Source organism: Polyodon spathula, chromosome 13 (genome assembly GCF_017654505.1).
Source record: "Polyodon spathula isolate WHYD16114869_AA chromosome 13, ASM1765450v1, whole genome shotgun sequence".
Classification (NCBI taxonomy): Eukaryota; Metazoa; Chordata; class Actinopteri; order Acipenseriformes; family Polyodontidae; genus Polyodon; species Polyodon spathula.
The window spans coordinates 6,185,235-6,196,742 of NC_054546.1; the positions used below are offsets into that span (position 1 = coordinate 6,185,235).

The 11,508-nt window shown below is 37.0% G+C and overlaps 1 protein-coding gene across 1 annotated transcript; it reads right to left on the bottom strand.

Annotated features, from left to right (window-relative positions):
• Window positions 1-2,648: 2,648 nt before the first annotated feature.
• LOC121326179 (mitotic checkpoint protein BUB3-like) lies at window positions 2,649-10,484 on the bottom strand. The gene is made up of 7 exons (XM_041269371.1): window positions 10,449-10,484; window positions 8,822-9,016; window positions 8,240-8,309; window positions 7,601-7,752; window positions 4,133-4,291; window positions 3,203-3,380; window positions 2,649-2,869 (listed from the first exon to the last, which is right to left on the bottom strand). The coding sequence occupies exons 2-7, from the start codon at window positions 9,014-9,016 to the stop codon at window positions 2,649-2,651; spliced, it is 975 nt and encodes a 324-aa protein (XP_041125305.1). The 5' UTR covers window positions 10,449-10,484.
• Between the last annotated feature and the right edge of the window lie 1,024 nt (window positions 10,485-11,508).

Here is an 11,508-nt window from a genome sequence, read left to right on the forward strand (position 1 = left end):
GAGTGAAGATATCCACTATCCCAACTTTGTATGACCGAGGTGCTAGACACAAATCCCAACAATGCATAACTTTCCTACCACAATTTAGACTGTAATGAAGCACTGCAGTTTCAGAGTAAGAAATATATATATATATATATATATATATATATATATATATATATATATATATATATATATATATATAATACATATTGCCCCCTTTATGTTTACAATAACCAATAAGGTTTTATTGCAATTCCTTCTACTACAAAAAAATTTAACGCAGGCTATATTGGTCAAACTGTGTTTAGTAACAGAAGCACTTTGATATATTTTGTGTAACAGGCTACGTTAATTTTGTTTTTGTTCAAACTCGACATTGATGCTGCTTCCATATTAGCACACAAACACGTAAGACCCAAAAAACAAATACCACATAATGTTGTGCAAAATACTAAAATACAGACAGCAGCTATAGTTAAGTTACTGTGCAAAGATTGTCTATGATTATGTATTTAAAATAAGTTGAGACCAATACAAATCTGATTTTTTAGCACTCCATTTAGAAGTGATGTATACCAGAATGATGCTAAAAAATAAAAAAACAAGCAATTTGACCATTATAGTCAATAAATTAAAGACCTCATAGGTTACAAATGACAAGGCACTATCAAAATCTTGTTATTGTGCCTCAAATTCACTTAAAGACAAAAACAGATCAGAAGAGTTGTCTGTCAATGCAATGCGATTGCTTTAAAATTATTTTCTAAACAAGCCTCTGCTATTTTTTTCTCAGCATATTACTTACGCCGCATTTCCCCCTCTAGGATCAAATGTCTACTAAAAAGACTATTTCTGAAGTCATGAAACAAATGTCAGATTTACTATTATTGGCTTTATTTGTGTTAGTAAATCAAACTCAAACTCTGCATCTCCCAAGAGCCAGACCCTAACCTCTCTGTGCTGCAACAGTCCAGGAAACAAACCATCTGTTAAACACAAAAAGAGGGCCAATTGGAAATCTGAGTTTAATTGTAGATTAACCTCGTCAGGAGGCAGACCTCACTTTCTGGGAAATTAGAAAATACTATGCTGTGTTGGGAAAACAATCAGCCACTGAATGACTTTCTACATGAACTCTCTACATTTTGCCAAAATCACAGGTTACTAAATTTAACTGATGGCAAATCCCCCCCAAAATTATTTTCACACATAACAGGGTTTCTTATGGTTGTGTTAAATAGGCATTGTCTTTTCTATACAATGTGCAATAGTACAGATTTATAAAAATGTACTTGTACAGACATTTACCAACCCAAACAAGACAGGTTACAATTAACAGTGCAAGGTTCAATAAATGTTATTTTTTATATATATAGTGCCTATAGAAAGTCTACACCGGCTTTTCCATTTTTTTTTTCCTTCATTTATCTACACATCCTACCCCACAACTTCCAAGTGAAAAAAATATTCTAGAAATTTGTAGAAAATTAAATTAATGAAAACTGAAATAGCTTGGTTGGTTAAGTGTCCACCCCCTTGTAACAGCAATCCTAAATTAGCTCAGGTGTAACCAATCGCCTTCGAAATTACACACCAAGTTAAGTGGCCTCCACCTGTGTTAAACTGTAGTGATTGACATGATTTCAGGATAAATTCAGCAGTTCCTGTTCCCTCTGCTGGGTAGTGTATTTCAAAGCAAAGACTCAACATGAGCACCAAGGCACTTTCAAAAGTACTGCAGGACAAAGTTGTTGAAAGGCACAGATCAGGGCATGGGTATAAAAAAATATTAAAAGCCTTGAATATCCATTGGACCACAGTCAAGACGATTATTAAGAAACGGAAGGTGTATGGCACCACCAATACCCTGCCTAGATCAGAAGGAGACTGATCAGAGGCTACCAAGAGCTACAGGCTTTTATGGCCAAGACTGGTCAAAGTGTGCATGTGACAACAATATCCCAAGCACTCCACAAATCTGGCCTGTACGGTAGGGTGGCAAGAAGGAAACCATTACTCAAGAAACCCCACCTTGAATCCCATTTGAACTATGCAAAAAAACTCAGGAGATTCTTTGGCTATGTGGCAAAAAGCTTTGTGGTCTGACGAAACTAAAATTTAACCTTTGGAATTATGCTTTATTAATAAAGGTTTTAGCAAAGTTCTACGGCCATTGGATTTTGGGTTGATATTCCTTTATTGGTCAGTTTATTTAATGGGGGGGGGGTGGCACAAGGCAAAATGTTTGTTGACTTGATTGTTTTATGTTGCATGTTAGTATTATAAACCTAAACTGTTCTGTAGATTTATATTAAATCCACAAAACTCTTGGTGTCAGTGCAAATTTGATATGCTTCCAGATAGAGGCATTGTAAAAAAATAATTAGACAACAGATTTGAAGAGGCAATGTTTCCAAAACTGCCAAGGAATGAACGAGATAGACATCCTGCATCGAAGAAAAGAAAAAATAGCTGCGTTGTTATCTGCTGGACGTCTATTAACTGGCGGATATTGAAACCTTGGAAGAACAAGATAAAAATCGAAACTGACTGAACTGGCAGCTGCACTTACCCATATCAATAATTCCATTCATGAAATTCAGAAAAAAAAATTAACAGATAACTTGGAATAGGATTTAAAAAAAAATTCAGGTGAAGGAAACTCACTTGGGCTTTGTTTCAGCATCTGTCACTTGGCGAATGTAGATTGCATCTTCAGGATGTTCAATGTCACCCAGTTCGTGCATGTAGGACGCTGCTATAGCCAGAGTGGAGCCGTCATTACTGAACGCAAGGGAAGCGATGCTGGTTGGGTAGCGGTGGAACTGGCAAAGACGCTTCTTGTTGAAGGGGTCCCAGATATTCACAAATCCATCAGAGCCACCTTAAACAAAATAAAACCAAAAACAAACGACACAGGATTAGGAAAGAAGAATAGCCACACACTGAAAGCTTAACTGTGGCATGGAACAACCACAAGAAACAGCCTTGCTCGCTTTCAAAACAGTTCTCCAGTATATGGAAGGAAACCAGAACAGATACCAGCCAGCTTACCATTAGACCAAGCTGCCACAGAAATACAATTTGTTTCAAAAAAGCATTTAACCCTAGAATTGAAGGCATCAACAGGGGCCACATTAAGAGATTCCAGTATTAGATAACTTACACCACAAGCCTGGTAAGAGTTTTGTTTAAAACACAAAAGCATGGTTCTTACCTGTAGCAAAGGTGTTGTGCACACTGTGGAATGAGATCGCGTTGACCGGGTAAACTTGCTCAATGCCATTTTCCTTTAACCTGTGGCATTTAAATGCATATTTCTTCTTTTGTACTTCTGGGCTGGGGTCCAAATACTCAACTGCAACCCTACCTTCGATTGAGCTAAGCACATAGCCCTACAACCAAGAAACAACAACACTTCGGCATGGGATCGTATTAGACCGCAAACATGACAACATCTGAAAAGATTCTGGGCTACAACAGCCTAAACAGCAGTACATGGATGCAGCACCAGGTTTTTATTTTTTTCTCTCAAACAGCTCAGTTGAACTGGTCAGGTCAGGCAGTTAGAGGTGTCAAATATAAATGATTTTTGAAAGAAAAAAACAGGTTCTTATTTCTATGTCTTAAAAGTTAAAACAATGATTAAGCCAAGTACATTTTTAAAACAGTCCAGCAGCTATTCTATGGTTGCCAGACTTTTGTAAACTTTTCTGTTACAGCTACAGGGGTGAGTTCTACATCTTTCCCTGTTAGAACTCACCCCCACACTCCCCATAAGTGGTTAAAATGATTAGGGCTCCCATTCCAACTTAGAATATTGAGCTCAAAGCACTTAAATTAATAATAATAATAATAATAATAATAATAATAATAATAATAATAATAATACTACCACCAGTTATTGTCACTCTTTCTGTTATTGGTAGAATCAAAAGATGACTTGTCAGAAGCTAGCTGTTATTGGGAGCACATCTCAAACTATTGATCAATCCAAAACATCAATAAACCCACAGCTTGTCAAATTTTAACAGGAAGCAACATATAGCGTCTAGAAAATGGAAACACTAAGAAAAAAATTATTAATCCAGATATATATTTATTTTCCTGATGGAAACGTAATTAGTATGTTAAACTTCACTGGTACCTGTTTATTTGGAAATGCTCTGATGCAGCGGGTCTGATATTTGAGACTGGACTCCCTCCTCTGCTGAACATAACCCATATTCCTCAAGTCCCACACAAGGACTCTCCGGCCAGCTGTACCAACGATCAGTCGATCTCCTGCCACAGACAACGTGTAAACCTGGGGAAGTAGTAACACCACCACAATCAAGAACAAAAATCCCATTACACACACAAACCAAAAAAATACATATGAAGTGCTGGGACGAGCACAAGATTTTCATGGTTTATTTACATGCGCTGTTTAAAAAGTATTTTTTTTTACAGTAAAATAGGTTTTAAAAGGCACTGCATATCAACGGCACACAGAGTACTCCATCTCCAGCCAAGCCCCACCCTTTGTTCACTGTATTTATCACATACGTTTTCACAGTAGTGCATACTGATAAATCCTCTCCTGACCACTCGTTTTATCACCAAACTCCTCAGTAATGCAATCCAAGTCATTATTACCATACATCTCAAAAAGCTTTACAAATGTCTGATATTCTCTGAGCGTTGGATGCGGAAACAGCTATCTTGTGTTTTTATGTCCGTGTTAGGTCTGTGGTGCAGGGCCTCTGTATTGCTGAGATCTGCTCCCATCCCCATCCCCATCTTCTCTTGGTTCCTATCGGTCTCACTCTGCCATTGAAAGCTTTCTCGGCTTTTTCCTAAGAAAAACAAGAGGCCTGTGCTTGACATCTTTTTGGTGATGTCGGACAGGGTCCAATATCGGACCAGAAAGGGAAAATTGTAATGTCTGACCTGGTCGACATAGGACTGCAAAGGGTCTAATTTAGATATTTGTTAATTTACAAAAAGTAACAAGCCATTGTATTGCTCAGCACAGAAGCAGAGACTGCATAGCAGCAGGGGGATGTGGCCTGTGAGTGCCTTTATTTTACAGCAAGACATTACAATATGTAACACATGAAGTAGAAAAATATTCCATGTGTAAAGAATAAGTTGTGTAGGTCTTACTTTACCCCAGTGAATTAACTACAAAGGATGTCAAATAGCAGTTCAAGAAAAACATTTGTTTTGTTTATTCCTGAAATAAATAGTACATACAGTTGACCACATTATTAATTTTTTACTTACCTCACCGTTTATTACATTGCACAAAATAGAAAGTCGCAACAAAAAAAAAAAAAAGAACACTACATAATCACTACACAACATTTACATCAAGTTGGGCAGTTTAAGCGAGGCATTTCAGAAGGATGTGTTTGCCTTTGTCCCATGAGACTGACTCTCTCTAAAAGCAGCACAATGGGTTTGACCCAGATGGCCTTCCATAGAGGTAATGTGTTACTGTATATCCATAAATAAATAAATCCACACACAAGGAAAATTAACACTGAATAAACAAGGAAGTTGAGTTGCAATTGTATGGTTTGTTGCATGTTCAGTGGACAGAAATCCATACAATGTGGGGTGGAGGTTTCAGTGAGAAACTTTTAGCCTATTGGAATAGTGCAATCCAAATGAGTTTAAGTTGAAGTTTAAGTTGAGTTGAATCAGGAAAGGACCAGTAAAACACTTTAATCTTTTTTTTGCAGGGCACAATTCTAAGTACCCACACATCAAAGTTTTAGGTAACAGTAAAACAAGACCCCCCCTGCAAGTGTACATGCTGACCACAACAGTATGTCTTTGATCGCTTGGAATGAACGAAGTACTAGACAATTTTATAAAATCACTTCAGCAAACAAGTTCTACATTTGACAGCAGGTTAAGAATAGTTACCATTAGTACTCACTACTACCACCTTGGAAGAGGGAAAATGCTATGAAGATATGAAAACCTTCCACACAGTATAGTATAAAAAGGAACCACTGTAGCATATGGTGATGAATAGGAAATAAGGCTTTTTTATACAATGAAATAAGTTATATAAAAAGCCAATTGGTGAGATTAAGCCATTTCAATTCCTATTCTTTTATGATTCCACAAATCATCCCTCAGTCACACCATACTTGCCTTTCACATCACCCTGCTGAATTCTTAAGTGCAGCACATCATCTCAACAAATCTTCACTGTAATACCAGCTGCTGTCTTCTTTAGTTTAACCACTTCAAATCATTTCAATTGCCCCAGCTATTAAAAATTGTAATTCATACCCACCATTTGGCAATACATAACACTAGCTATTCTTTATAAATATTGGTTGTCAGCCAGACTTCATACTAAATGGTCTCCCCTGCCCTTCTGCCGTTATAAATCAAGCTGCAAAGCTGACAGGTCATGCAGATTCTTGCAAGTCAACGGCGTGCAAGCATCCACCCAGTGAAGTATTACAAACACTGATGACAATGAACCCTGCGGAACTAATAAACAGCTTCATTCACAGAGGCTGTCAGTTGCACTCCAATCTGTCACAAATTCATCCCTTTACCTCGCACATGCCAAACTCGGCTATAAATCACAGCCACTATCTAATGCAATCCATTTATCCTCAACACAGGGCTTTTGCTGAAATTGGGTCAAGAATAATCTGTCAAGCAGCACAGCCATTCAGTGATAATGTGCTGTGTAATGTGGTCATTTTCACTGCAAAAGGCCAAAAGATCCTGGTGGGTAAGGACAGAAAAAAGTAACTGATATGTCTCAGCAATTTACTGAGCGTACAGATTAGGGGTTTCAAACAATAGATAGAATCATGCAAGCCTACAGTACAGATACTGGAGTCTAACTAAGCCGAAAATGGCTCTCCTGCAAGTTCATGCGTTTCAACTGAAAGTGTGGATACTTTGAACATTTGGAATACAAAATAACTGCAATGCTTTACCTGTAACTCCACCTGAACAAGAACAGCAGTTCTTGATAAACACTGAAGAAAAACAATCTTGCTGTGTTGTATGCGTCAAGTGCCTATCCACATCAATGCCTGGTATTCTATTGCCACACTGATGCTCAGGGGTTACCAAACAGTTGACATCTTTTTAGCTGTCTTTACTTGGTAAACACTGTTTTTTGCCAGCCTAATTTTCATTGTGATCAGCACCGACAATACTATTGCACTGTAAAAGCATCTAGCAGTTAAAAATAAAACAATCTTATGTATCAATGAATCATTATAACCATGACACTACCAAATAAAGTAATAATACTATGTTGCCAATATTTTACTGTGTGCCTTTCGGGTTGCATACTACTCCCACAGCAGTTCATTTACCAGATATTATATCAAGCTTAGAACAGAGAGATTATCCAATTAGAGATGTGTACAGATTTACAAAAACACTAGGAGTACTGTTAATTTAGAGTTGAAGGTTTTACATTTCTATTGACAGACCAATGCACTTCAGGTCTTGTAGCTGTAACGTTCTTGTGCAGGAGAAAGGTTTGGCCAACCGTGTAAAGCTCCTTAAAACATTGGTGCCCTTGAAAATCTTGTTGGGCTTTGGTGGATAAATGCAAAAGTGTAGTAGATACAAAACCAACCTTTTCTGGCTGTGAGAATGTTCCTGCATTACATGGAGTCCTGGGATCCCAAAGTCTGACCGATCTGTCCCAGCTACCCGTCACCATCACATTCACCTCCGGACAGTACTCCACACATCGGATAGGAGCATCGTGGGCACCCACTATCGTTTCTGCAGGTATTGAAAAAGAGTGCGAATTAATACCATTGTTATTACATGACCTATATTATTTTAAGTGGATTGTGTACTTGGCTTTGGTCTCCAAAAGGGGTGTTTAAGGATTTAATTTCCTAAACCTTAAAACCAAATCAGAAGACCTAACATTTGAAGCCCTACCAAGAGTGTACAGAGTAGACAAAATGGTTCATTTGAATGCATGTCTTCATCGGTTTAATTCAGAGTGAGAAGTATTATTTCTGCTGAACTGAGGGGAGTAGATATTGCTCCTTCTCAGTTTTTACCTGGTAAATAAATAGGATAGTAAGAAACAGATTGTGATAGTTGAAAGTTAATTATAGCAATAGAAAATTGTGTAGTTAAGTCAGCAGATTCTGTATTAATACATTTTGATACCAACTAAATTAACAAATTGTTGCTGCACTGCTTTGATAACACTGAAAATCATTGTATACAATATTACAGCACAAATACAGCTTACCTTGGTCTGTGTTCAGATCATGCGTTTTCAGCTGCAGGTCCAAGCCACCACTCCAAACATGTGTGGGGGGTCTGTGGGGGGGGGGGGGGGGGGGTATTTAAAATAAAATAATAAAAGGTTTTCTATAGGAGTCAAAAACAATATAGTTTGTTAACAGCTCTGTGACTACACCTCAATGCTGAACTTAACACCCTTTCGATCAATCAGTGCTGGATGTCCCTCAGACAGAGGCTGCCAATAGTGTGTTGTTTGCTGGAGTTTGTGATACGGACTGAAAAGGTTAAAGACATGAAACCAGGATAGTAAATTAACAACCCCTGGAGGTGAAGGGTTGGACCAATTTGACTACGTGGGGTGGGGTGGCTTTAGTTGCCTATCTATGCAACGATGATGGGAATTTTATGGGAACACTACAGGGGCATGACAAGATTAACCTGGAGTGTTTGAGTCAAGACTTAGATTTTTTTTTGTTTTAAACTTGTAACCAGCTATTGGTGAACTGAACTAAAGGAGATATTGTCACAGTAGATCCACAAAACTCCCATCTGTTAATATGTTCAAAAAAGTTATATAATCACTTACATAAAAGGCACAATCAAGAACAGGGGCGGAGTGCTGGTACTTCATCCTCATTGCGTTGCCACCAACATCAAACAAGCGGACAGTGGTATCCCAGGAAGAAACCAACAAGAACTGTGCAGTGCTTGGACTGAACTTGACAGCAGAGATACCATCCTCAGGGCCCTGGTTTAGCTTAAATTCATTTGAACCTGTCATCTGGGGTAAAAATCAATCCAATATTAAACCAGAAATGCAAGAAATATAATGAGAGAGAGAGAGATTAAAAACACAGTCTCTTGCTACACAGGTGCATTTTGTTTTAAGAAAACGCTGTGCCAATCTCTGAGATTGCCTTAAAGTAACAATTGTAGTACTGGTATGCTACACGTATACGATTTCATGATTCAGTGTGCCTCTCCGTCACACAAATAAATTCTTACAGTGGAGTTCATCTTGTGTTTATATAGTGCCTTCACAGATTGTGCGTGTATATATATATATATATATATATATATATATATATATATATATATATATATATATATATATAATGAGAGAGAGAGGGAGAGAGAGAGAGAACACACACACACGAGACTGGTAGTTGTGTATTTTAATTGCACCAAATGACAAGAAACAGCGGCGTTTCGTTTTAATTTTAGATCTAAGTTTTTTTATGTCCACAATACGGCGGAGAATTTACTTACATACGTTTTCCATTCAGTTGTATCATCCGATATTTGTGCAGTAGCCTACCCAAATCTATAAGTGCACATTCAATCTATTCATTATTCATCTGAATTTACCATTTGCACTATAGCGTCGTTGAGGATTTAGGTTTTTGAAACCTCATATAGTATGTAGATGCCATTGGCGAATTAGGCAGCACTTTGAACTCATATGTAATTCTTTCAACCATTTACTGTCAGTTTGCAGTAAATGACCTGCAGTTACAGAGCCCAAAATGACTTCAGCATTCAGTGCAACGTGAACATTAAATCACGTTCTGTGTATTACAGTTCGATCTATAGTGAAAATAAAAATAAGTCTTTGACAAACGGCAATTACGCACATAAATGGTGCAAGCTAAAGTAATCGGATATGTTATATATATATAATATACCACACACACACAAATAATAATGTCTCACTTAACAATGCATGTATTTAGCTTGATAATTTAAACGACTATGGCAATTTTTTATATATATATATATATATATATATATATATATATATATATATATATATATATATATATACACACACACACACACACACACACACACACTTCGTACCAACTTGGTCAGAAAAAGCCATTCAAAATACCACCGAGGTATACTACATTACAGGCATTTTGTTGCCATCTACATACATCACAAACTTCTATCTGTTCTAACCTTATGCAAATAAACACCAAGGATTCGTCCACACTACAGCAGACATGAATTTTAATAGAGGCATATAAAGAAATACCCGATGTTGACAACAAGTTTTTTTTTTTGTTTGTTTTGTTTTAAAACCAAAACGAAATTAACAACACAGAAGGCCTGAAAAAGCGTGACAGAATAATATAACTTAGCAAAAACTGCATTATACTTACAAACAAACAAAAAAACACATTCAGAGTATCGACATTTATTAAACTCACCTTCGTCTTGGTTATTTTAAAAAATAAATCACAGAAGCAGAAATGTTTAAAACATATATACACACGTACAGTATTTTGTTTCACTTCCTTTTTCCTTGCTGACTAAACACCCCGCGCAATCCACCTCGGTCCTTCCTTCCTTCCTTCCTTCCTTGCGTCAAGGAAAAACAAAACGTTCTCCTATTGGTCAATTTGAAATACAAACCATTCCCGCCTCCTTTATTGTTTACGCACTTCCGTTGTCTTGCAGGACATTGGTGTCATGTGATACAGGAATGGCATTTTCCCCATTTTGTTCTGTACGGTTTGGTTTTAAAAATCACTGCAGTCTAGTACAATAATATTGTGTATGGTGAAATCAGTTCAGTGTCTCGGTAAGAAAGAACTCGTTGGTAAGCTTTTTGTTTTTGTAATTTAAAATGCTGACCCGTATGCACAATTCCTGTTGAAAAAAATATGTTTTCGACGATGGTTTTGCCAAAAACAACAGTACAGTGCCATTATAAACACGAAGCATTATAATAATTATATCGATATTTAAATAATCATATAGCGTATCAGTACTGAAGTGTGTTTTTTTTTTTTTTTTTTTTTTTTTTTGTTTGTTTGTTTGTATTGTCTTTTGTTTTTTTTCAACATTAACTACACACGAAACCAAACATTTCTGGATGGAAAGACCACACTCCCAACCGACGATTATAAATCATTATACAAATAGTCTGTGTATACCTATGGCAGTGTTTTATTTATTTTTAAGTAAAACACCTGGAAAATATTGAATTCCTTTACCATTAACCTTAGAGAGCCTTTTTGCAAAGCTACTTTAGGAGTTTGCTTTTAACCCTTCCAGCTCTGCTCGCCTAGATTGCATTAACCATAGTGGTAATCTCTAGATAACCACAGATAGGTGATTCCCCAGTAGGCCCTGTAATGCTCAAACATCTCAACTGCTGATCAACATTAACCCTCTTAGGGCTGAAGATAAAAGCAGACTGTTACATTTTGCACTGATTCATATTGTGACGATCACTGAGAAAACGGGGCTTCTTTTTATTCTTTT